Here is a 27,847-nt window from a genome sequence, read left to right as displayed (position 1 = left end):
TCAACCAGCCCAGGGCAGCGGCCCACTAAACCCTCCAAACCCTGCGCCCGCAGGTGCGTGGTGATGATGGTGACCAGAGGCTGCTCCTTGGATCAGGGCAGCCGAGGCGGCGCGGGGCTTTGCGTCGAACACGGCGTCGGCGCTGCCTCCGGGCGCCGTGCCGGGTTCGTTGGTGTGCACGTTGGCACGGAATCCGTACTGGTCGGCCACGTAGTCGACGCGTCGGAACATGCCGAAAGCATCACGGTACCCATACGAGCCTTTCTTAGCGTTGCTGGCATCGCCTTGCTCCTTGCGGTAGGTCTGCGTGCCGAGCTCGTCGACGCTATCGTAGCCGAAGCTGTACGGTTGCGGAGGCTGCGCGGAACGGAAATACGATATGGTGAGCTCTCGTTCGAGTAAACAAAACCAAATTTTATAGATAATTTCTTATTATTCCGTAGACAGAAATCTCTACAACATAAACAGCTTATTGGCACTCGTTGGTGCAGTTTTCAGCTTGTGACCTTTTAAAAACTGGTTTCCAGTGAAACATTTGTAGCTACATTTATGAAACTTCGGCTATTTCTACATCATTGTTTCTCACGGCATAAATTCCAAACAGGTAGTGCATCCTCACGCTCTGCTACAACCAGGATGTTCTCAATTCCCGACACATGTGTGTGTATAGGTTTGAGAGTCGGGGCAGTCTAAAATGTGAAGAGGTGTGACAACAAAAAATAGCTGTGTCGTACACCAGCCAGTAAGCTTACCTTCACTTCGTCGCAAAATAGGCACGCTTATAGTCGAATAGGAAGGGCCAGTGAAAAGTGCCCCTGGATTGGCGCGAATGGACTTGTAGCTACAAGTCAGCGATTGTCTACCGTGAAAACGAAAAAAAATAGAAAATTCTATACGATTGCGACGTCGCGCTGTATCACAAAAATGAAATCAAGAGAGATAAAAGGGAAGGAAAGACAGGGAGGTTAGCCAGTGGAAGTACGGGTTGGCAACCTAGTGCTAGGGAAAGCGCGAAAGGGAATGAAAGAAAATTAAGAATCGAATAAAAAGGAACGAATAAAAAATTTGGTGAGATCAAAGTTCTTAAAGAGCGCATTAGCTTTTTCTGAAATGAAATTGTGTGTTCACTTTCTTCAGCATCAGTCTTTTCAATGGAAAATCAGTAGGTTTTTCGAGATATCCAAGGTTGCAACCTCGTACTCATGCATGCCAAATTGCTTGCCATATGTTTTACATCCTCCTTCTCTCGTCATCGTCACCCATAATGCGCCTCTTTCTTCCCTCTTTCTTTCTCTCTTCGCCTTCCCCCAACGCCGAGTGGCTGGCTAGAGGAATTCACGTCAGGCCGACCTCTCTGCATTTCGCATCATTAAACTTCTCTCTCTCTCTCGTACGCGCTCCACACACACACAAAAAAAGATATTGTGGCGCACGGTCACAAAGTGCGCAGCATATGCCACTTGGTAGAATGTACGTTCTCAAATAATTCAGTTCCAGCTCGTACAGCCAGTCCACAACTTTTATTTTGACGCATGAAAATGACGTCTGCTCTCTGCCATCGATGCTCCTCTATTTAAATCTGTCTTTTTCCGCATTCGTCCCTGGCAGCAAGAATCAGTACGAAAAAATTCCCTGAATGTTGTTTGAAACCATCATCAAGGCTACTCGTGCTACCTTGCTGACTAGAAGATAAATTTCACTCAGGTAGTGAAAAGTTTACCTCGGAGTTAAGCAGGCTATGACGTATCTCGAATGCGCTTGTGTTACGGAGCAGTTGTAGGAGTGGGGACATGCACAGTCATCACCGCTTAGTAGTAAAGAGCGAAGACTTAAACAAGAAAATAGTCTTAAGTGAAATAATATTCAGGACCTAACAAGTGTCGCTAAAACCCGTACATAATCTAGGAATGATGTCGCATGCCGTGTTTGTTGATAATAATGATATCATTGTCCTCGTGGACACCGGTGCCGATTATTCAGTTATGAGCGGCGCACTCGCATCTAAATTTAGCATAGTCACCACGCCATGGCAAGGGCCCCAGTTGGGCAGGGCAAGTGGCCATCTGGTGATGCGAACTGTAACGTGCACGGCACGTATTCCTATCCATGCGTCGACGTTCACGGAGGCTTTCCCTGTATTACCTCTGTCCTCCTGCCCAATAATCCGTGGAATGGACTTTGTGAATGCGGCGAAATCATTGACCTACGTGAGTTGCTGGTGTCGTTCGAGGACCCTTTCCGTTCTGAAGCTGTCAACACCCAATTACCGAAGACAGCGCTACGTGCGTCCGATGAATCTGTCACTTTGCCCCCCCCCCCCCGTAGCAGCCTCTTTGTTGGTGTGGACTGCGAACAGGACGTCCCCGACGCTGTTTTGCGGAGGCAAATTTGGCTTTTCTTCTTGCACGACAAATATGCGTTGATCGAGGAGTTATTCAGCCTATATATACAGACAGGCTCACCTGCTAGACACGAACTTCAGCGAGGAATATGGTCGTCTTACATGACGCACCGCCATTGCATACTTAGAGGCATTTGCCGACATCCACGGTCCGCCAATATTAGCTGCTCTTTGGCCGTGCGAGCATTCTGCCCTGGCGTTCGCGAGCACTCTTGATGTAAATCCTAGCCTACCATCAGCGCAACGAGAAAGTCTTCTGGATGTACTCGATTATTTTCGAGGTTGTTTCGCTACAACTACGAAGGTTAACCAGACGCTGCTTTCCCAGAATCGTATCGTTACCGAACCTACCAAAATGCCCGTTCGACAACAAGCCTATAGGTTGTCGCAAAAAAAAAAAAAAAAAAAAAAAAAAAAAACAAGACGCTATACGTCACCAAGTTCAGCAGTTGCTTAAAAAAGACGTCATCCAGTCATCGGCTGGGCTTCACCAGTCGTGTTAGCAAAGAATAAATATGGTACGCTTTGGCGTCGATTATCGAGATCACGAAGAAAGTCGTTTATCCTCTGCCCGGAATAGATTACTCCTTGGATCGTATACGCAACGCAACGAGCAGTACAGCACTGACAATATATGTACAAGTTCTATAGCAAAAACAGAGGGGTATATTCTTCACAAGTGGTGCGCTAATGAGGAACGGTAGACTCTGTAGTCCCTTCTGAAATCCCATTCACATCGCAAAAACGGGCATTCGCTAGCCCGAATGAAGAAAGCCTCCCCCCCCCCCCCTCCAAAAAAAAAAAAAAACGTTCGCGGGACGTGCACAGCAAATCGCACACTATTTCCCTTCAAGCTTTTCTATGAATGCCAAAAAAACGAACAAAGAAAAATAAAGAAATAAAAACGACTTTGGGAAACAGCGGAGAGCCACTTGTCCTCACCGCTGTTTCCCAAAGTCGTTTTTATTTCTCTATTTTTCTTTTTTAGTTTTTGTGGCATTCATAGAAAAAAAACGAAAAAAGGAAAATCCCGCTATCAAGGGATCCGCTATCAAGAGCCCCGATGCCGGGGCGCAACTATGGGCTGTCCAGAGGGCCCACGATGCGGCGGTCGGGCATGGCCTGACTGTCCCAACGTGGGAGCGGCTCGCTGCGCGCTGAGTCGAGTACCTCAGGACGTTTATTAAAGTTTTACATCCATCCATCCATTTGGGAAACAGCGTCTTCCAAGTTACTGGAACTCTCGGCTTCTCTGCTAGCTCACGTCGGAAAGGTAAACATTTTAAGGTAAACAGGTTGGCTGGTGAGAACCCAATACTTTACTACTGAAATACACTGGCACGTAATAAATACTGCGAAAACAACGCTAGCTTTGAACATAAAACAAGGTGTAGCAACTAAGTGCACATGTGAACAGTGCAGCCTATGTGTGAGTCAAATTACGTGCGCACGAAGCTCCTGGCTTTAACCGCGTCTGAACAACTCTCATGCAAGTGCGGAACCAGAAAGTATAGCTTTGTTCCACTGAAACACTCGTTGATTCCTAAATATCAGTGAGAAATTGATGGCGTACTGTCTGTAAAAATAGGCGTTCATAGGCTGCGCACTTCCAATGCCCATTCAGTTGCTGGTGTTTGTTAAATAATTTCTGCAAGCAACATGCGCTACCAGACTTACCGTCTACATGAGCGTGCGTGTCCATCTTCCCCACTGCGAGCCTGTTAATCAAGTCAAGCTGCCAACTAGTGCAGTTCTCTGCCGTAACTACTGGCGTCCATTTCTAAGGCACATGTTCAACTATTTTGCAAGGAAAGGTATTTCTACCAGCAACTCACATAGATTGGCTGAGCAGCAGCAAAACTCCCTCCTGTTGCAGAACCAACCAGGGGGTCACCGTAGGGACGGCCATAGCCTTGAAAGCCAAACTGGCCTCCAGCGCTGACACAGGCGGTGAGGGTGGCTATAACAATCTGTGAACGGCAGAGCAGCCCGCCATCACAGAAATGCAGTGCTATAAACCAAGACAAGGTGAAAGGAGCGCACAGACACTGCGCTGTGTGCTTTTTCCTATATATATATATTAAAATTAAATTGTGGGGTTTTACGTGCCAAAACCAGTTCTGATTATGAGGCACGCCGTAGTGGGGGACTCCGGAAATTTGGACCACCTGGGGTTCTTTAACGTGCACCTAAATCTAAGTACACGGGTGTTTTCGCATTTCGCCCCCATCGAAATGCGGCCACCGTGGCCGGGATTCGATCCCGCGACCTCGTGCTCAGCAGCCCAACACCATAGCCACTGAGCAACCGCGGCGGGTTATATATATATATATATATATATATATATATATTATTCGTGGGCGTTATTTGTATAACCGGAACGTGAACGTGATCAAACTTTTGTTAGGAGTGGGTGCCATATAATTAAGCAAATGCACCACATTTATCGGAATTTAAAGGGGTCCTGCACCACTCTTTATCGCAGTTGAGAAATGCATTTGAAGGTACAATAGACTATATCAGAAATATTTTGCCTCAATAATACGTGCATGTGTTCAGCAGAAGCGGAGCTATTGGCAGTCAAAGGTCGCGTATGATCCCCTTCGCGGTGCTTCCACTCGTTCTTGAAAACCAGTGCACTGCGAATGCTACTCTGGAGCGGGATGTGGCCTCAACGCTCCGCCTACTGAACGTCCCCGTTGCGCGCAGTTCAAATTTGATTTCGTATGTTCACGCAGACGCCACTATTTCCGATTCTGGCGCCTGCGAAGCGCCAAACGCGATTGTCCTCAGCGCGGCGCAGTGCGCTCAGACAGCGGGCTACGCTACGCAGCAGACCACAGCTGTATGCAACTGTAGTGCGCATGCCCGGCGTCTGATATATGCGCTTTAGGGCTAGAGGGCGCGCTATGTGCTACTACTGTCTTGCGCTCATGTGCTACGTGGCGCGGACCATCTCTCTGCACCAGCTTTACCGACGGAGAGTAGCCGCATCCAACTTGCGCATATTGAAGCGCTGTTAATCGCTTAATAGAAAGCGAACTCTGCCAAGGCGTCTAACCAGGAGCGGCCAGGAGTGAGCGTGCGCTGGAAATGATGCGTGCCGTGCTCTGACCTAAACTTTCCTGTGGTTCGAGGCCAGCTGAGTGTTCAAAACTGGTCGAAATTAGCGAGACCCAGCGGCTAGGACACCCATAATCAGGGTGGCCAAAGATTAATTCCTACGCGGTCGGCCGTGGCCGAGCGTGAGCAGACGGTAGTCAGCTTCTTCAGGAAGTACCTAATTGTTATCGAAATTCCAACGCATATTTTGGCCTACTTCAGTATGTTTATGAAACTGCGTCAGTAAATATTTACAGTAACCATAGCGAGAAGCGCTCTGATCTAAATGCCCTTTTTGATTGATGTCAGCTAGTGGCCAATAGAAGCCGTGTATGGCAATCTGCTATACAAGCAACCCAAGAAGAGCACGGAGAAGTCTTCTGTTGATTAGAGAGCGTTTGAGCGAAAGGAACGACTGCAACATTTGGCTGATATGTTCACAGCAGCGTATGCTGTCCGAGGACTATTTTTTCACCAAGCCCGAGCATTAGCTCGGGCGGTGGATCGGGCTTGGTGAAAAAACCTTGCTGGTACTCCTTTAGGTACGGATATGTATGTTTTGGTGTTCTGCACCAATGGCAACTCTTACAGATGGCTCTACTTTTTTTACGTCAGTAAAAAAAAAGAAAGGAGAAAGGAAAGAGGGGTTCTGTTTCTTCCAGTGTTGTACGGAATGGCGTTCCAAGGAACGGCGTTCATGGAACTAGTTCCCTTTGAGAGCAACGCAGGAACGCTACCGTTCCATTAAGGGTTGGTGTAACTGTAACGGTAACTCGTTAGGTTTACGAAGGAACGGCGTTCCTTCTTTAAACGTCCCACGGCATTAAACAGACGCACGCACGTACGCAGCAGATCATGCAGGGCGGATGAGCGATCGCGTGGGGTTAAAAGAACTACCGCTTGCCTGTCACGTGACTATGCTTCATTTTCTTTCGTGAGTTCTCCGTTATGTTTTTTTATGACTAGGCGTCAAGATTTTCATATGACGCTCCCTCCTATAGTTTCTTTACTCCATGCCGGCCTGGCGTACAGCAACATCGAAATGTAGCGCTTGCTGAGTTTAAACAAGGGTGTTTACTAAATTGAGAATATGTATTCTGGCCATTTCTTCCCACTCATACTGCAATATTGAATCACAATTTATTAAACGCCTATGTATTGTTCCTTTTGATGCGGTTTATTGTGCAAGAAATTTAATTATATCCTCCTAAGACCCATTGTACAGTACATTATACTCGGAAATGATTACGCAAAATATTCACTCTGGGTGTGAAGTACGGTGCATGTGTAACTGTAAAGAAGTGGTTTACTCATATTCTTGTTATCCGCTTGCGCGAATTTGACAACAAATTGGTCTAGGCCTGTGTGTTGTTCCAGACGGCCGAAAGACTTCGAGGCGTCTTTAGAAGTCACCGAGTTTGCGTTAAAATATCGGACGCGGCAGCAACATGGCAATGTACTACACGTAATTCCATCTTCATCTGAGCGTTTATACAATGAAATGCAGTTTTTGCCGCAGCTAACATGAGGAGATGATAGAGATAGTCACTTGCATTTTTTCACTTACATGGATACCGAGCTTTTGGCATCTATCCGTGGTATTCAAATTTTATAAATTGTTTTTCAACTTCAAGACATAACAGTAGACAATAAAAACCACCTTCAAGAGCGATTATGTACCGTTGTTGTGTTCGCGTCTCAGCAGGATATTGGTGCATGTGAGTAACTTTCTATTTGCAGATCTGAAGCGCAGAATCCTGGCTGCGCATTTGGCTCGAGCTCTGCCCCCCCCCCCCCCCCCCCCCATTTATCGCCAAAGTGTCATCACCAGAGTTCTGTTGCCCACATCATTTGCGGTTTCTCTAGAGTTTGCCTCAACGTTTCACTAGAAATTTTATTGTGGCTGAAAGCTTACTGCATCAGCGCGGACGTGCACGGGTTTACATTGACACTTTCGCTTTATTTCTGCAAATCCTAACCATAGGACGGCAAGCGCAATAGAAGCGCCAGCGGCGGCTACCTCATAAGCAATTTTTTTTTCACTTCAAACTTTCTTTTTTTATATTTCGACTGTGAACACTATACACACACATACAATAAATTTAAATATATACACAGGAATAACTTACATTTTTTAAAGAGAAGGATTTAGCCAAGTAACAATTATTTCTAATTGTAAGGATAGGTTATGCCTGGAGAATGAATACGTTGCTTTATGTTCACCTCCAATTACCCCTGCCTTGCGCTAGCGTATTCCTACTTGCGCCTGCAAGTTGGAATACGCTTGGAATACAGGGATAATTGGAGATCGCAGGGAGAGGCCTTCGTCCTGCAGTGGACATAAAATATAGGCTGATGATGATGATGATGTTCACTTCTCACCCGCCGCGGTGGCTCAGTCAGCTAAGGTGTTGCGCTGCTGAACACGAGATCGCGGGATCGAATCCCGGCCGCGGCGGCCGTATTTCGATGGAGGCTAAATGCAAAAACGCCTGTGTGCTTGCGTTTTACTGCACGTTAAACAACCCCAAGTGATCAAAATTAATCCGGAGCCCTCCACTACGGCGTGTCTCATAATCAGAACTGGTTTTGGCACGTAAAACTCCCAAAAGAAGAAGAATGTTCACCTCTCTTCAAATTGCTTTGCGTGCTTTTTTGACCCTGAAAAGAAAAACCTGCAGTCTTCAGTGGCCCCTTCAGCAGAGTCTCTTATCAGCGGCGTGTGAAATGCACAAGAATGTTGTGTGTCTGAGTATTGCTACTGTTTCCAGTAGGCAATGCTAACGACTCACGGAAAAAACCCAACCAAAAACTGTTCTAATAATTTACATTTATTAGGGATGGAAATATCCCCACATGCCTGCAGCGGTCATAAATAAAAATAATTTACTCAGTAACCGAAGTGAGGCTAAGCCGGATTCACTCGCAATCAGAATCAATAGCCGCCATGCGCAGCAGCGCTTATACTCGCACTAAACGTAAAAAGAAGAAAAAAAAAGAAAGAGGCGCAGGTGTCGCCCGAACGGCGAAGCATCGATTGCAATAGAAAATTAGTAGACAGCTATATGTAGTAAGGATAGTAGTTTTATCGGCGGTATAAACTTGGAAACATTTGCTTACTAACTGAATTATCAAGCATGTTGCAGCGCGCCCAAGCAAACATGAACACAGCACACTCGATGACCTCTGACACTAACCGTCAAAACGCTAGGCGTATGAAAGTGCGGCACCATCTGCAGCAAGCAGTGATCTTCGTACTGTCTATCGCTTGAACGGAAACTGAGCGGCAAAAACACAGCCCGTACAAAGGTATTAGCCGTCTGCGGATCGCTTTCAAGATACCGCGCGCAGATTACCGCCAAAATAAAGCGCGCTACCCGCTTATGAAGTACTCCCCAGGCGCACGGACAGCCGCAGTCACTATACAAACCAGCAGATACGCACCGCGCTTGTCCCCCCCCCCCCCCCCCCCCGCTTTTTCAAAGCGCACGCTTTATCGATAAAGTGCCCGCACGTTGAAGGCCTGTACTCTGCGCATGCGCCGCTGCGTTCTCCTCTGAGCCTTGCAAGTACCCTAAGCTAAGCGCGCTGCCACTGCGCAGTCTATAGTGATGTCTTGTGAGCATTAGCAGGAGGCACCTTCGCGTTTGAGCAGGTGGAGAATCCGACATAGGAGGACCAAGCGAAGCGCCATTGTGTCCGTTGTGGTTTTCATGCGCACAACTATGGAAATGTAGATGACATTAAAAAGCTCGCTGGTTTTTCAATAAGGTAGTACCATCGTGTCCAGGCCCTTTGGATGCGCCTCACTCGTCTCGCTTGTGAAATTAAGCGAGTGTCTGCCCATGCAGACAAGTTGGCAACTGACGTCTGCGACCTAATCGGTCCGAACAGGTGAGTGAAGTCTTCCATTATTAACGCATAGCCCTTCGAATACTCGACGTCTTTAGTAGAGGTTCACTGTCGCAGTAAGCGTCGTCAGCACGAAAGCAATGTGAAGTGCATCGTCATGATACTTTGACTTGCGTTAACTATAATACTATACGCGCGCGATCGTACATGGTTCTTTAATGGCAGCCTTGCGCATCTGGCGGCGTCAAAGTCGCCTACCACGTCAGCAGGAGCGCAAGTGCCCGAGCTTAAGCCACCCAGAGTGACCAAATAGTGGTCGGCGCTGACTGATTCGGAAAATTGTTCGATCTCGTTCTAATGGAGGGGTGCGTCTTTATGAACACTGCGTGGCGGTAAGTTTTAATAAAAGGAAAAAGTGGGAGCTATCGCATAGTTCTGAGCCGTTCTGTGCCAGGACGGCAGTCTTACAGAGAGAGTGCTCCTACAATAAGGCATGTATGAGGTATTCAGTTGGCAAAACTTATCAGGCGCTAATACGAGCCGAGGAGGTAGTGAGGGAACCTTCAGGAACAAGTGAAAAGTGAACGTGCGTGGTTTTGATTGTGTAAGGCAATTACTGTGTAAGACAACTACTGTGTTTATGTAAGGATCATGTAGGCGCGGAATGCTTGATCGCGTAGAGAATCGGCCTTTGGGGATTATTCATTCTCGCAAAATTGGTTCCCAGTGGCAGATCTATTATTCCAGTTTAAGAAATTGAGAGAATAGCCTTTAAAAATAGCAACAGTTTGTTCAAGTGGCAATAGATTGACAAAATGGCTTTGTATGTAGTTTGAATAATGTATTCCAAAATGTATGGTCATGCTGCACAACGTATTCACAAACATGCTAACAGCCACACAACTTATTTCTATTCTCAACACAGCCGGGATCTGCACCTTTGTGGTAGTTCTTTAACGTGTGACACTTTGTTCAGCGTCCTCATGCCGCTGAACAAAGTGTCACATTCCTGTGTCAAATTATGAGCCCGAGGCCCTTCGCAGTGAAGCCAGCACACATTGCCATGACGAAAGTTAAAACGCGCATGCGAGCGCCAGCAACGAAAGTGGGTACTCAGGCGTAAGAAAAAGCAAGCTGCATATTCGCTTGGCGCATCGCTCATCGAAACAATTCGTTTTCGCGGCTCTCGGCAAAAGAAACGCGCCGATTGCGGTTTAATGTACCGCGGTGTCACGGCGCCTGTAAACAAAGTAACTGCACCGTCTGCACGCCTGTGAGAGATCTAACGGGGCAATCATGGCCCGGTGGCACTTTGAAGAACTAGGAACAGGAGATAGAGCGTGTTATCTTATGCCACCGTCGTGCGGCAGTGCGCTCAAAGAATTAAAATAACATGACGTGTGGATGTAGTTCACAAATGTAGCGCCTGCATCTTCTTTTTACATGAAACGACTTATCTGCTTTATATTTTTGTTTGATGGTAATAATAATGTAGCTGCAGAGATCACAAGTGTCTGGTTATTCGCGACCAATTATTATACTGTGATATTTTTGTTTGTGTTCTGCTTCTCTTTTATTTCAAATGTTGAAAAGTTCACGGCGCAGTAATGATGACATCGCAAATTGGACAGCGCAGACGAAAATATCGCAGTATAGGGGGTGCATCATCGCACAGCACGATCAAACCGGACGTGCGCGCCTGTCAATGGTGATAACTGGACGGCGCGCCCTATACCTTCAGGATTGTTATGCTTTGGCCACGCGTTCCGCTGTTCGCATTTCTTTTCATCGTGATAGTACGTATGTCATGTGTATTCGCGTATAGCTTGTAGACAAATGTAGGTTGATCGTCCCATATTCGTTGCCACGTGACGGTATAAAATTATTCGTATGCTGGTCGGCCCATATTCTGAAGAAATGTATTTCTAATTTCAAGAAGACGCATACCTTTATTGCAGCCCGCACTAAATGATATTATGGGTAGCCGAAAATTTTTACAGCTCATTGCCACAGGTGGCGCCGTCATTCAGACTTGGCAAATCCTATTTTTTGTGTGAAAATTGGGGTTTTTTACCGCGGGATAATTCTTCATGCTTCCAGAAATGGTCAAGATTTTTCTGTCTTTTTAAAAATTGAGCAGGGTTCCAACGCGCTTGACCAACTCTGAATATGAATATTATACCAAACTTTGTATGTTTATGTGAGCGTCTATTCATAATGTTATTCATTTCCCTTGCAGACTGTTCAAAAGCAATGGAAAAATATCTGATCAGGAAACGGAAAGCCCCCGGTGACTGCGAGGAGAGCCGTCCCTCATCCAGAATTTCCAGTTCAGTCGCTAAAGCTCCACCGCGCGCTGATGACACTAGCACACCAAGCTCTATGTGCACTGCAGAAGCCGGTCCTTCCAAAATTCAATCCATCGGCGAGGTTTCTGATGCACCATCTACAGAAAAATAAGGGCGGCGCTTCCAGCCTACCTGGAAAAGTACCTACAAGTGGTTATCTTACAATGTCCACAGTGACAAGGCGTGTTGTGAGACCTGTTGCGCAGCATCAGAGATGAAACTGCCGCTCCCTAACACTTCCCAAGACTAGGATTCTTACCGGGCATTTGTGAAAAATGGTTTCTCAAACTGGAAAAAGGCAATTGACAGATTTAAATCCCATGAGAGGTCTAATTCTCATAAGGAGGCATGTAATGCCGTCGTAGCTGCAGAAGGCAGCGCGAATGTGGCATATGCTTGCGCCAAGGGAAAGGCGAAAGAAATGGACGACGCCCGACAGGCTCTCCTAGCAACGCTGTCGTCACTACTGTACCTGTCGACCCAAGGCTTAGCAATACGTGGCCACGAAGACACATAGAGTAATTTGAGGCAGCTGCTGGAACTCCAGGCTAATGACATTCCTTCATTGCGATCGTGGCTTTTAGGAACAAAATACAAATGGATTTCTCACCAGATTTTAAACGAGATGGTGGAACTCATGGCATATGACATCCTTCGTTCACTCACAGACGAAGTTCGTGCGGCAGAGCACTACGCTCTCATTATGGACGATACAGCAGACATTTCTCTCAAAGAACAACTTTCAGTTTGTTTTCGGGTGATCACAGAAAGCCTGGAAGTAGAGGAGCTGTTCTGTGGGTTTTTCAACACGACGGACACAACATCGACGAGCCTCTTTGCTATATTGAAAGACATTCTTTGTAGATTTAATCTGCCAATTGAAAAGTGCTCCGGGCAGTGCTATGATGGTGCGGCACACATGAGAGGAAAGCACCGAGGAGTACAAGCTCTCATGCAAGAACAGGAACCTCGCGCGCTATATGTACACTGCCTAGCGCACATCCTGAATTTGGTTTTGCATGATGTCGGCCAGAAAGTAGACATGTGCCGTGATTTTCTTTACGCCGTCACTGAACTGATAAACTTCGTGACCTGCTCGCCAAAGCGCGTTGCTTCTTTTGATGAGATTCAGGTACAAGAGGATGTCAACTTGCGAAAATTTTGCCCGACAAGGTGGACGCTAAAGGCTTCATACATGCGATCAGTTCTTTCAAATTATAGCAGTCTCATAACGTTTTTCTCTGAAACAGCATCCGAAGAGCGAACTGAGGCCGGTGCGAAAGCCAGCGGATTTTTAAGGATGCTGTTCAAGTTTGAATCGTTTTTCAAGTTGACGCTTCTGACAAAAGTGTTTTCACGAATGGAAGCACTGAATACCGCCTTACAAAAAAGAACGCTCAGGTTTGACCAAGCGGAGAAAATGGTGAAATCCGTCACTGCAAGCGTCGCTGAACTGAGGCAAAGTTTTCCCTTGGTTTGGGAGGAGGTGTTGGCAGAGGCAGAAAAAGTAGGAGTTGAGGACCCGTGTGTTGCAGCTGCTAGGCGAAAGAAAACTCCACACCGCTATCAAGAAGGTTCCTCAGCGTGTTCACATCAGCAGAGGACATGTACCGGCAGAGGTACTACAAAGTACTTGACACTGTACTGTCCTCGTTAAGCGACAGATATCCACCTGAGATGTGGCAGCATATGTCACACATCGAGGAGTTTGCCACAGGAAAGCAAGACGAAGCATACATAACAAAGTTCTACGGTGACGACCTTGAACGAGGACGGCTGATTTTGCAAAGAGACATGCTCATTGACATCGTAAGCCAACAAACGTCGGCACCATTGCACACATTTGGGGGCGTCGTGCACATGTTTACGGGGGGCAAGGGCGAACACCTGCGAAACCTTTTCCGGAAATGGCCAAGCTAAAAAAATTGCGTTGGCCATACCTGTCTCGTAGACCACATCCGAGAGGTCCCTTTCTTGCCTTCAGCGACTTAAATGTACTTGCGGTCGACGACTGGACAAGCCCGTTTGAACCATCTGGCCATTTTGCACACTCACAAAGAACTCTCCCGCAAAATCAATTTAAATAAAATTGCCGACGACTTCATTGCTAGAACAAGTGCCCGAATGAACACATTTTCCCTCAAGGTGGAACCATCCCATCAGACAACGAAATGATGTCTTCAATAGGAAAGAGAAAGTTGCCAACTCACAAGTTAAAGCTAACCATTTAGCTAAGAAAACAATGCAAAAAGTTATTTCCAGGAACGAAAACGGGGTGCATGACAGGGCAAGTAGGGTGAGGCCTTCGTTGCGCTATTTCTAAAGCTTCCCAGTCTATGCTGTGCTTTTTCCTGATTAATATTTGTCATATGCTGTATTAGCTGCTCAAGAACGCAATCCACGCTCTTACTACTTCCTCTCGTGCCCTTTCCCACTGCTGAGATATTGTTGTGTCTTATTTATTTGTTAATATGACTGTCTATTTCTGCGCCTGATAATTTATTACTCTATAATCATTTATTCCGCCGCCGGGAAATAAATGAAACCAGTGGCATAAGGCATGCTTTGACAAGTAAATAAAGTATTGCGTCATGGAGTCACGTTGTTTTATGCTAATAATTGTAGTCATAAGTTGTGTACAGAAATTGTTATATATTGTGTATATTTTATATATGTTGTCTTATCTTTTCAACTGTCCTTTAGTCAGGAAAATATTTCTTGACTGTGTCTTTGTATATTAAAACTGTCACAAATCGTTACATGGCTGTTTTAATTTATCTGTAGTTGTGCGACTCATAGGCACAAAACACACATATCTCCCTAACGTGAATAACTTAATCGGCTTTTCGCATGGCTCATAAGAGAGACGCGAGTCTCTTTGTGGTACGAGGGGACTCAGGTTATGAAATTGAACTATATATAAATGACCGCTTAGGCAAGCTGGTCGCCCCCCCCCCCCCCCCCCGGGAAAATGAAAACTTACCGCCTATGCCGAACACTGCAACATATCGGACTAGCTTCTATTTTATGGTCAAATTTCCATAGCACACTAAACCAACAGACGCAGGAGGCATGCAACCAGAAGAAGCGCACGGGCGGTTTTCGCACGCTAATAACTTTGGCCAAGAAAGCAGTAAACAATGGGAAAAATGTAGGAGGCTCTATATAAGGAGATTGCAACAAGCGCGTACGATGCTATATCTTACAATTTACGCGTTATAGCAAGTTCTTCAGAGCAAACTCCCGCACCACGGTGACTTAATTGCAATGGTGTCAAACAAGCACTAACAACCTACCTGGAAAAACATCGTCCTTTGTTTGAAGTCCAGCCTTGTCAGAAGCTAAGATGCTGCGTGTGTGCTTGAGTAGTGCACTGTCTTGTGTGTGTGGGCACTGAGATGCTCATGGCCAGTTTTATACAAATGTCTCCATGTCAGCAGCGCCACTCTTGCCTATCTTGTTTCCTCTCACACAGAGCGCCTTTCGAGCACAATACCCTTCGCCAAAATGACGACGAGGCCTGGGGTGAGAGAAACGCTCCAGAGAAGGTTGCGAAATCGGTGACACCTCAGCCTACGGGGTTACGCGGCGGGCCACTCGAAAGCAGACCGTGGCTGATGGAGGCTGCGACCCCGTGGGGTTCTGGCGCTTCCAAGCAGGAAGCGAAAGGACGCGCTAGACTTTTTTTGTTCTTCGTACTTCAGAGTCGTATTCCGAATGGGAGCACCTACAACGCGTGTTTTAACACAGTTTATACACGAAAAAAAAATCACTGCGGCTGCTGTGTATGGTACAAGAGAAATGGGTGAAAAACATCTGAGCAGGAATTGAATGTGAACTTGCTCTTGCGCCTATAGTGGATCATAGCACCAAGTTTCGTGAGGGTGTAACAGCGTCAGAATGCAAGCGAGCCAGTGCGCGCCACTTAGAAAACAACATGGTGAGCCCAACTTTATCAGTTCTATCGGTAGTCGTACGATCGTTTTATAGAAAGCCTTAGAACTAGAGCAGCGTTTGGGTTTGCGTGTCAGGCAGCACTATCGTGCACTCTAAAGATCACCAAGGTGTCCGTATTTTTCTTAGAGCGCAAGGTTTAACATTTGCAATAGCGTTTTTTAGTTACTTTTATATGCTCTTAAGTGAAGTGCCTTCACGCTTCCACGTAGAATTTGGATCGCATGCTTTCTAATTATGTTATTAAAATTGTGATGCACATTAAACGACTTCGCGTTCAAAGATAGCTTGCATGATTTTCAAGTCCATAGTAGTCATTCCTCTGCGCGTGGTATTACTGGTATTGTGTTAAACAGACTTTCAATTTTTCTATATTGTTATCAGGACGCTGCTTAACAATTGCCTGGAGTGTTTTCACAACTTTGCGATCATTCATGCAAGAATCAAATTTTCCAATAAATTACCAGCATTACTACTTTGCTTTTCTCTCGCAAAAATTTGCCAATTTCATTAATGTATTGTTCAATATAGTGGTATAACAACATTGTAGGGCAGGCATATTATGGCGTGTTTGTATGCACGACACAAAGCATTAAGCGACGCGCCCCTGCCCACAGATTATTTTGTATTGCAGACATCATGACGCATGTTTGTCATCCTTGTTACTCAGTCATACGTAATATGTGCTCGGTGTGGAACACGTACCCACAGCTAGGTAGTTAAATTTGCAGTTCGATTAAAGTGATACGTTTGCTGTAGGCATGTAAATGTCAATTTCAATCTAAGTAGACGTCCTGCCATCCACGTGACGGTGACGTCATCTTATTCCGGCTAACAGTTTGAAGACCCAAACTAGTAGTGTTTAGCTTGTTTGAGGCGTGTTCCATGGCAACAACATCGGATGCTGAAGATCAAATGAAGGGCGCTCAACCTTCACGCGAATTTTATTTTCCACCTTTTCCATTTCCATACATTTCCATGCATTTCCATACAAATTAAATCGTCACGATATCTAAGGAGCTTGATTCCCGATGAGGAATAATGTATATATATATATATATATATATATATATATACATTGTTCCTGATCGGGAATCACGTTCACTTTCAATCAGGGTATATATATATATATATATATATATATATATATATATACACTCTGAAACTGAAATTCAAATGCCGCGACTTCCCTGCAGCCGCTAGTCGACCAGCGCCAGAATGCTCACTTTAATATTAGTTCTTGATCAACATTTTGAGCATTAATGATAAACTGTACTTATCGGAGTAGAACGCCACATTTCGAGGGGAAACTCGAATATTATAACGCTTCCCTTAAGAGCGAATTGATGCCTACCATTGTGTTTGTCTCCTAGAAACATTACGAAATGCGACGTATCTCCGGGACCACTGCTAAGGTCCGATAATGTCGAATTATTTAAATAGCAAAGAACTAAGGAAACAGTATGGACGTGTTCTTGGTAATTCCTTGCCGTGTGCTTTGCATCACGAATGCGTGTTTCTTAAATATTTTCCGCTGTATTAACGTAAGTTAAATTTGCTGAATTTTTATGCAAGATTTCTCTAGTTCACATATAACTTCTGTGTACTGCATGTTTCTTCACGTAGGCGCCCGTTGTCTAATAGCCAATGACTAATAGTATTAGCGAAGGAAGTAAATGGGTACTTTCGAAGGATTTAACAAAGCGACCGTGATAGCAGGATCCGTTTTACGCCAGCCCTATTTGAAACGCGAGTTTCACGTGCAGACATATTTCACGAAGGCTCGCTCCTTTCCGGTGACAATATAGAAAAAAGTCGAATACTTAAGGTATCCCTCATGAAATGTAGTAGGGCTAGCCTCACGTGCGCTCTGATCCTTCGAATTTAGTACGGTTACGCGCAGACATGCGACGTCTTCTCGGATCGTTTCTTCTAGATCCACAACTTAAGATGCGATTGTCTTTCTTATGAGCACACTTTGCAACCTCGTTGCCGAGAATTCCATTATGAATTATGTCTATGTTTCCGTAGAGCCGGCGTAATACATTTGTTAATGATATTTTGGCCTAGGGCTGGACGAATAATCGAAACTTTCAATAAAAGTCGAATGTCCTATTTGATTCGACCCTCGAATCAAATAGTCACTATTAGATTACGCCCTGGAATGGAAAGAGTCACGGTTAAAAATTTGTAATATTTTCCAATACTTTTTCAGTGCTTTGCAGTTGTCGACTACAGACCATAAAAGAAAATGGAAGCAAAAACGAAACAACTTTCATCTGACCCACAGTGGATGTACAACGTGGAGCGCGATCGTCGCTCAGACATCCAGACTTTTCCGGCTAAACACAGTAACAAGCATTAATATGTTCTTGAAACCAGGCACTCGGTAGTGGTTCCTTGTTTGATATTATTTAGAGATGCAGCACCTGTTGCCTCTCATCACAATAAATCAAACTATGGTTCACTGCAACATACTTTGCACAATAGTAGGCCATCTCCCGCAACCACTCGAACTAGAGAAAAGGTGATTTTTGTTTCATCCTGCAGTCGCCGCAGATCACGCGGAATTCTAGTTTGGTCGCCAAGGTACATATAGATATTGGCAGAGCAGTCCTGTGGAATTTCGCAAGCTGGAGGGTGTGTCATGAAAGGCTTAAAGATTGTGGGGTTTTCGAAAGGCAAAGGTCATCCACCTGAATGTAATACGGACAAGGTGTGCTTTACAAGATGCGCCGAGTTTCTCGTTCTCACGAGTTTTAACCGAGTTTCCACGATGGCGGTCAGTGAAGGGAGATAGCAAGGACAGCGCAATAACAGCGGGCAAAAAGAAATGTCGAGATAAATCGCGTATGACAACATGGGCGCCCCCTGCGCGGCCCAGTGCTTCCGCGCTTCAAGCACAGAGGACTGCGCTACAAAACGCGCCAGCGCCGCGTATTGTTATCAACGTATTATCGTAATTTAGCAATACCGTGACTGTCGCGCTGTCTACCTGCACACTCACCCGCCGTGGTTGCTCAGTGGCTATGGTGTTGGGCTGCTGAGCACGAGTTCGCGGGATCGAATCCCGGCCACGGCGGCCGCATTTCGATGGGGTCGAAATGCGAAAACACCCGTGTACTTAGCTTTACGTACACGTTAAAGAACCCCAGGTAGTCCAAATTTCCGGAGTCCCCCACTACGGCGTGCCTCATAATCAGATCGTAGTTTTGGCACGTAAAACCCCATAGTTGTTTCTACCTTCACACTTGCCGTAAGCCAATAGCCACGCCTTTCTCAGGCGCGTCAAGCGCGTGCCTCCTCATTCGCGCATTATCTTTCTAGACTCCGTCGAATGCGATAACGGCACATGCGGTGCATTCTTGAACCTACACTTTCCCTCAATCGAATACTTCAATATACAACAAATAAAGTAACAAACATTTTATTTGGTAAAGTATCTGTTTTTCGTTTTGAATGCTATAAATTTCTAATTACAAACGGAGATCGAGCGAATTATTAAGTTTTGCACTTTTTGCTGCGAGTGGCGGCAGTGATGCGATAGCTTACAAGCGGATACATTCTAGAGGGTCGCACGCACGAGGGAGGGAGTTCATACGGTTAGCAATCGATAGGAACGCTGCAGTGCTAGTGTCGATAAAGTGAGTCATGACAATGATTTCGCCATTTACTGTCTATTAGCGAAAATGCAACGCAGCGCTGTGGCATGGCTGTTCACCGCAGGTACTTCACTGCGGCTATTAAGGCTGCTATAACAACTAAACACGATACTCTAGCCATAGAGAGGGGAGCAACGGCTGTCGCTGCAAAATGCATTGCGAAGAGCCTGCTGCTCAGCGACACAATTCGTTGCTTGTCATCGCTTGCCCAGTGAAGGTGCTTGCGTGCGCATGTATACGCATAATTTTAATGTCTTGTTCACTCTAATGTGCTTGCCGATTGCCTCTGGTGCTGAGCGAATAGCGATCGCAGATGCATATCCTAACGACACCACAGCAGTCGCATTTTGGCAGGTGAGGGCTCTTGTGTGCAGTCATGAAATGAGACTTCGAACCAAGGTGACGCGGTGACGCTAGGTCCCATTATTGCCACCATAATTCGCAGTGACAAATGGGCCGCGTAGAACTGTATCCCAAGTTTAGTGTATGCTAACGCGGTGAGCCTCAATCTGCATTAGGAGATAGTCAACCACATTGTTCACCTACATGACCGGAGAGTTTCAATGTCATTTTCGCCTTTCCAAAACGCCACTGCGCTGGCTGTGTGACGCTGACCGCGTTAGCGACACAGCGGTACCAATACATCGCCGATGACCGAGCTGCCAACTCAAACGTCAGTTGCGTTACGTTGTCAATGGAGAACACCATGCACTTCTCAGCACCGTCGTCCACCACGGCGCATCGAAGCCTTGCAAGCACCTACAATGAGGTGCCGGTAATTATTTGCCCTGCACTGCGTCGCCACAATCCAAGCAATGAAACCATGTTGTGGGGCCATGACAGCGCAAAAGATATATGCATAAGCCAGCGAAAGTCGACGCCTTGCTTTTGAGCGTGGTGTTCATCACATCACCGATGACAGTGCGTTGTGCGTGTTTTATATCGGCGGTCAAGATTGTTGATGCCTCTGAGTTCCGCACCACGTCGCTGTTGCCGAAAAATAAGTCACAGAATGGAGGAAGAGGTCAAGGAAGTTGGCAACCAAGTACAGGATAATCGAAACTGTAAATAGACAACCAGGGGTCATCAGAAAGAAAGTGAGAGAAATAGAGACCGTGAATTGGATGCAAAGAATGGAAATAAAAAGGACAATGGAGATTTACAAGATTGAGAAGAAAGAAATTAGAAGGGAAAATTTGTACGATAACACAAAGGGCAGTGCCTTGCTATTTGAGGATCGAGCCGGTTGCCTAAGTACGAAAACATATCGGAACAAATATTCGGAACTAGATGAGACATGTGTATGCTGCAGTAAAGATCCAGAGACCACTCAGCACATCCTAATGGAATGCGACGGGATCCACCCAGCGAGAACCGTAGGTAACGTGCAACTCCCAGAAGCGCTTGGGTTTAAAGTGGAAGGGAACATAAACAGATCAGCCGTAGAGATCAGCAAGAGACGATTAGAGTAAGGGTGGAAAAAAAGCAGGGAAACGATGGATACGACCTGATCTCTTAAAATCATAGGCAGCGGTACAAGGTAAATTTTTGAAAAATAAAAATAATGAGAGGTATACAAAAATGATGGATAAAGAACATGTATAATATACCTGATTAAATCAAGCAGGCTAGGTGACTATTTGTCGCCGCCCCGTTTCAAAGGGGATGCCAATAAATCATCATCATCATCAAGTCGGGCGTGGCCCAAACGTGGTGGGTGCGCGCACAAGAGTTACCTGCCTCGCGCGGGTCGTGACCTATAGTTTTGACTGACAGGTGAACTCGTGCCCAATTCGCACATCGCGAAACTCCCTTTGAGTTGAACTCGGAAACATGGCGGCAGCGGTAGCAGCCTGTGTTTTCGCATCCGGCGCAGCAAGCGTCATTGAGACTGTCTGGACCCGTTCGCATACATGACCGACGTAGAGTTTCAGCGTCATTCTCGCCTTTCCAAAACGTCAGTGCGCTGGCTGTGTGACGCGTTAGACGAACGCTCTCGTCTTCGGAGACAGCGTGGCGGACAAATTATGCTTTCCGAGCACAGATTGGTGTGACTGGGCTGCGGACGAAGAGTTCTGATCTGATCGCTTCGGCTCTCTCCTGCTTCAAGCGCTGTGCAGTCGCAATCTTTTTGAGGGTGAACACAGGAGCACGTGGCTTTCTATATCACCAGCGCCGTCAGACAGCAGCCACAATATCTGCGCGCATGCTCGGGGAGGGTAGGCTCCTTTTGTGCGCATTACGTCATCGTAGCGCGTGTGTCGTCTGCTAGCAGTTTTTTCCCCTCAATAGAAACCAAATTATGACAGAAACCACGATTTTGATGCTTTTAATTCAGAACGTTGTGCTTCAACTTTTCACTTTGTTTAGTTTTCCTTCTGCTGTGTTCTTATCGTACAACGAACAGGCAAGGTAGCACAAAAATCTGAACTTTTATTTGGTGCAAGTTCAACAAAAGATTGATCCGCTTAGCAGTAGTATTAGTAAGCAGGAAAAATTTTCTCTTTGATGATGTTTGTATTTTGTCATACAACCCTTTGCGGAAACGACTTCTGCCATCCTAGAAGGCAGTGACGCGTACAGCGCTGGCACAAACTCATGATGCACTCGAAGGTCCTCCCATTCTTGTCGAACGGCTGCCGACAGCTCGTCCCCAGTCGTCGGGCGGACAGGTTTTCGCACCATGGCTGCTTTGATGTACCCCCATATATTTTCGCAGATGTTCATGTCAGCCCCTTTGGCCGGCCAGGAAAGCATGCTGATTCTGCGATTTTCTATATGTTCCTTGACAACTTTTGCCGTGTGAACCGGCGCCAGGTCATGTTGAAACAAAGTCGGCATCGGGAAAGACGCTGTGACGCTGTGGGCGTAGGGCAGAAACGCATTGTCCAAAATTTCTGTGCAGTATCGCTGCGATGTAAGGGAACCTTCTATGCGATGCAGAGGCCCGAGACCATGCCTTGACACCACGCCCCACACGTTCACGCAGTTTCGGCCACTCGCGGCGACTCCCTGCACATTGGCTGGTTCGTAACTGCATGGAAATCGTATTTTTGACCATCCTTCACAAAATCAAACGTGCATTAAGAAAACTTTCTTACCGTGTGCCTCTGGTTCACCAAACTCACATCCGTTGGTCTTGGAGAGTTGTAAAAGTCGACTCATCCGAGATCACTCGGCCCCAGTCATCTGCCATCCATGAGGCGTGTGCTTCGGCAAACTGGAGACGTGACTTCTTGTTCAAAGCAGTGACGACTGGCTTTCGTGCAGCTATAGAATTTCGCTGTCCAGCACTTCGGAGGCGTCGCCGGACCGTAGCAAGGGAAGCGTCCACATCTAGCTACTCCCGCACTTGCCTCGCGGGCTGGAACGGGTTCTCGACGACAGCAGCTACCATAAGCGCGTCTTCATCCTCCGTCGTTGCCTTTGGTCGACGCCTGTGTGGGGCATCACAGAGTGGCCTTCCTTGCCTAATGCCTGAATAATACTGTTGACGGTCTTTAGCGGCCTGTGCACGAGAGAGCCGATGGAGCGCTGTGAATATCCCTTTAGCGAATATTGTACGATTTTCCACCTCTCTTCTTCGGGAACGCGGGCCGTGCTGAAAATCAGTTGCTGCTCTGACAGGTGTGGTAATGTGCAAGAATATATATACGCTCCTCAAAGATGGAAGCCGCTTTTAAATACGCCCACAAGTGTCATGAGCATGCTTGGCCTGGCTACAGATCAATAATGATCTTGAGAACGCCCACAAAACATTACATATATTTTCCAGTTTATTGATGCATCGTGGGGAGCGTAATGCGAAGTTCAACATCGTCACGAATCCCGAACCGTTCGGCTACCTTATTGCGGTACGCGCGCACTTGCTTGCGTGACGCAATGCGCGCGGCGGGAGAATTTGCGCACGCCGGACACCCTGCGCATGAGCATTGCTTCTCATTGCCGCCGCTGAACCGCGCTGTGAGCTCAGAAGGCCACGCGTTCCCGTGTTCACCCTCAAAAAGATTGCGACTGTACGTCCACCGCGCCCCAGCACCAGGCCAGGTCCGGCGGTATCGTCAGAATACTGGGGCACCTGCAAGGATCTGGGTTTAAAACCGGACCAACCAACCTGCGAAGCCGAATTGGTCTTCTGGTGCAACAGGTGCTGAAAGCCGTTTTCGCAGTTACACGGTACCGCTGCACTGCACGGGCAGAGAGGCGAAGGAAGTTACTTCGCCAACACGTACCGTCTGGGCCATCCGAACGTCCACCTCTCCAGGCGGCAAGTGATTTAAGTGATTTAAGTGATTTAGCTCACGTACTGCGTGAGCAAAAGCTTACATGTGTGGCTGTTGAAAGAGATGACCGGCGACTTGTTTCCTCTATCCGAGCACGTCATCACTGACTGGAAGAACTACGCCCGTGAGGACCCGAAGTGCGCCCGAGAGGAACTACGACGAGCTGCTGACGCGACCTCCGCTCGGTGGCCCCCGGAAGATAGAGCAAATTGACCGCTGCCTTCTTCGCGGCAAGCGAAAGTGCAATAGAGGCTACCTGATCACTTGCGGCAACGTTCCGCTGAGCCACCAAAATTACGGCTGTGTTAAACATCGTGAACCATGGGTCTTCGGCGTGTTCTGCGCGACCACAGGGGTGCTGCGACATTTCAATTTCGACCGACTAGACGCGGTGACGTTAGGCGCAATTATTGCAGCCAATGTTCAACCGGGGACCATTATTCGCAGTGACAAATGGGCCGCATAGAACTGTACACGAAATTTAGTGGATGCTAACGCGGCGAGCCTCAATCTGCATTAGGAGACAGCCATCCAGAGCGTGAATTTCGTGAATCCCGTCACGGGCGTTCGCACGCAAAAAATAAAAAGTTATTGTCAAAAACTGAAGTACCACCTCGGCTGCCGTTATTACCTGCAGGGTAACTGCAGCGCTGCTTGAATCTCACCTGACATGGGTGTGATGGCAGTCAATTAACGGCAACGTGCGCTGCAAAGACTCTTTCTTCCGTTTGTTAGAAGCCACGGATCGCTCGAGCTATCCAGTATGAAGACTCTTTCGTGCGGTTCTTAGAAGCCATCGCTCGGCGCTAACCTGTATAAAGGTGCATCACAAAGTAAGAGAAAATAAAGCGTAGTTTTCTGACCTATTGCTTACGGACATTCCTGCGTGCTTACACGGTAAACGCACGACAAATAACTTATGCGCTAGCCGATGCCCGCTTCGTCCCGCCGCCTTATGTTACCGCGAGGAACGAGCGATCTGTTGAAAGCCCAGTGTGAAAACCAGGCGCACACCAATCTGTGCTCGGAAATGCGAACGCAAGCACGTACGCGTGCCGCACCAGTTCAATCCAGAGGAAAGAAGAGGAGGGGAGTGTTCCCCCTGAGTATAACGCGAGACGTAATAAATAACAAATTAGTCGATATCGCATTCAGTGTACATCCTGTAAGCTTTAAGATGCTTATACACCACGTTAAAGTAACTAGTAATATTGTACTAAATGCACTTATTTTACAACTTGCTTTTGCTTGTAATGCACTCGGTGGAACGACAAACAAGTGAAAGAAGGCACGGCCATGCACCGACGGTATGATCATGTCAGCCCCTGTTTGTCGACCGCCCATATGGAAACGCCCAAGGGTGATAGCCACCCAGAGTGAATCTAGATAAACTAAGGAAACTAGAGCAGGCCTCGGAAATGCCGCTGGTTTTTTGTGCACGCAAATTGCAGTGCCATCCATGAGATGGATGCGAAACCAAAATCGCTTTTCCTTTTTTTTCTTAACCCTCTCTCAACTTTGTCGTTTCTCTCTCGCCTTCAACTATCGGCGGCGCGGCTGGCGCGGCCCGCGCTCGCCGTCGGCCCTGCTGATAACGGCCAAAACGGCAGCAATTTTTTTTTTGCAATATGCGGTCAGTTTTGCGGTTTTCGCATTCCGCGCTAGCAGTGTGGTCCGAGTGGTAACCTACAGTTGCACATTTGTCGGCTTTTCCCAGCAATTTATCGTAGTTGTCGCTGTTCGTGTGTGGTTCAATGGTATACGAACACATCAATACGAAGTGAGCCATGCGACGTGAAATTCTACCGCATCTTCAAAGACAACAGGTGAGCACTGCGCAGTTTACTTCCCGGTTTTATTTGTGATAGTAAATGTGCGCAGTCGTACATGGCTGTGCGTTGGGGGGGCAGCAGCTAGCTGATTTGAAAAAACCACAACGGTGCAGTAAATCGTTATGTTAACAAGCACCGAACATAAAGCTCCTTATAAATATAGTACCACCTGTGCGTATTGCAAAGAACAGATGCGTAGGTGTGCGCTTTGCACGTATTTCTAGCTATTTGGTCGCCATCGTTTACAAATGCGTTTCTGAGAATTAAGGTTGACATATCACAACTAGTACTCTGCCGTGACGCGAAACGAGCTCAGTTTTGTATGTTACCACTGCGATGTCATAATTCATCATCTTCCCTGTTCTTCAGGATGGAAGCGTTTTTAACCTACGCTGGAAGGATGGACCTGATGGGTTTGGCCAGAGAGAAGGTCAACAATCGCACTTCACGGAGGTGGATTTTACGGACCGAGCGAGAAGCAGGCCGTCAGAAGCTATGCTGCGCATTGGCCATTAGAGCAATTACAATAAATGTTTTTTACATGTGCGTACATGAAACACCGTCCGCGTTTTGCTGCATTCTATAGTGTGTTGCACTGTCTGCTCCAATTCTGGTTTTCGCAAACCAACACAATAAAGTGAGTCCAAAGAACTGTTTTATTGTAAGTGGAATTATTTTTTAATACAATTTGCGCACATGCTTGCTTGATTTTACAATTAAGCAAGTCTGTGACTAATGAACGCGACTGCGTGCATGAAAACGCAAAAAGAATCCACTGCGCACACGGCATGGCTGGACAGAAGAGGAGCGCGGAGCGCCCGCTTCGGTCCGGCGATGCGTCTGATAACGCCCGCGACAAAGAAAAAAAAAGAAAGAAAAAGAGCGCGCCGCGGACAGCTAAAGATAAAAAAAAAAAGAGCATTGCGCGAGGCATGAGAGGTGGGTGAGGCGAGGCATGGGAGAGGAATATGAAACTCAATAGGGAAAGGAGAAACGAGCGGAACAACGTTATCATGAGAAAAAATGTCACAGTTCCGCCTTAAGGGCGAAGCAATGAATGCGATAGCAACACAGCAATGTCATACGAAGTAAGGTGAGCGGCGATGGTAGCAATATGAATTGTAGTAAACATGAGCTTTAAGTAAGCAGGTGTGCTGCGGCGTAAGTAGACCGACATGAAGAGAGACTGGATGACCACGAGAAGGCGCGTGTGAAACAGTGGTGTTGATGAGAAGCGCTTCCCGTGGGCACCGCGTACGAAGGGACACACCGGTAGCGCTGCACTGCCGATCCGGGCAGCATTGCATGTGTAGCGTGCGTTGGAAAATGTGGCCCGACTATTACTAACTGAATGAACAAGCGTGGTGTGAGCGCGCACAAACAAACACGAATAGATCACACTGAATGACTGCAGACAACGACTGTCAAAACACCGGCAGCAAGCATACGCCGCTGCGGGCGAAGGTACGTGCGTCTATCGCTTCAACGGAAACTGAGTGGCGAATGTACGGGTCAGAGCCGTGTGGAGATAAGAGACGGTGCGCGCGAGCGACGAGTGACGAGCGCGGTTGTTGGCAGAGAAGTGCGCCCCCCCCCCCCCCCCCCCCGCTGCTCTCTCCGGCGCTCGCTTCCCGCTTCCTTGCTTGCGCGTGGGAGATTGAGTGCGTTCGCTCTCCGTGATAGCGCGCGTCTCCGCACGCTTCCGGCATACGGCGCGCGGCGAAGATTTTATCTATAGGGAACCTCACGGCGACGACGACGGCGACGGCAGAAATCCGGTGGAAGTGTCCATATAATTGCTATCGCAATAAAAGAAGAAAAAAAGGGGAGCAACTAAATCCACACCGGTGTTGCCAGATCTCGTCTTGTGCGGTTCCCTAGATTTGCCAGGAGGAGATGTCCCTATAGTGAATTCACGCGACTGCGTGCCGCGCTCGCCTTTATCGCGTCCCCGTCCGTGCGTGCGCCAGATTTCGACGTGTCTGCAAGCAGAAGATGAACGTGGGCGCAAGGTTTACACTGGCAGCTTATTCTGAAGAGAAAGTCAATAAATAAATGAAACTGTGTTTCATTGATTTATGAGAAATCTAAGTTAGCACGTGTTACGGCGGGGTAGGTGAGTCTCAGCTAGGCGAATGGCCACGGCCGTCTGGTGTAGAGCGATCGGGCAGTGACGAGACGCGCTTTCGACTCGTTCTTGCCGCCTTTTATGCGCCCCCCCCCCTCCTCTAATTCTTAAATTTATTTTCTGTTATGTTAGTCACTGTTGCACTCAACATTCACCTGATTTTTGAACGGCGTGGCGGCGCCTAGCATTCCTATATTTGTTTATGCGTGGACTTCGAGGCCATTCACCTACCTGCCCTCCCGTTTGTTGTGGCAGTTTCTTAGCTTCCCTGGCTACAGTGGCCAT

General features: G+C 47.1%; 1 protein-coding gene across 1 annotated transcript; it reads right to left on the bottom strand.

Annotated features, from left to right (window-relative positions):
* Positions 1-27,847, bottom strand: LOC119440144 (adult-specific rigid cuticular protein 15.7). The gene is made up of 3 exons (XM_037705082.1): positions 27,794-27,847; positions 4,237-4,371; positions 1-357 (listed from the first exon to the last, which is right to left on the bottom strand). The coding sequence occupies exons 1-3, from the start codon at positions 27,845-27,847 to the stop codon at positions 1-3; spliced, it is 546 nt and encodes a 181-aa protein (XP_037561010.1).

Source organism: Dermacentor silvarum, chromosome 2, assembly GCF_013339745.2.
Source record: "Dermacentor silvarum isolate Dsil-2018 chromosome 2, BIME_Dsil_1.4, whole genome shotgun sequence".
NCBI classification, from domain to species: domain Eukaryota; kingdom Metazoa; phylum Arthropoda; class Arachnida; order Ixodida; family Ixodidae; genus Dermacentor; species Dermacentor silvarum.
The sequence above is the reverse complement of the archived record's forward strand: the minus strand, read 5'-3'. Positions and strand labels throughout refer to the sequence as shown.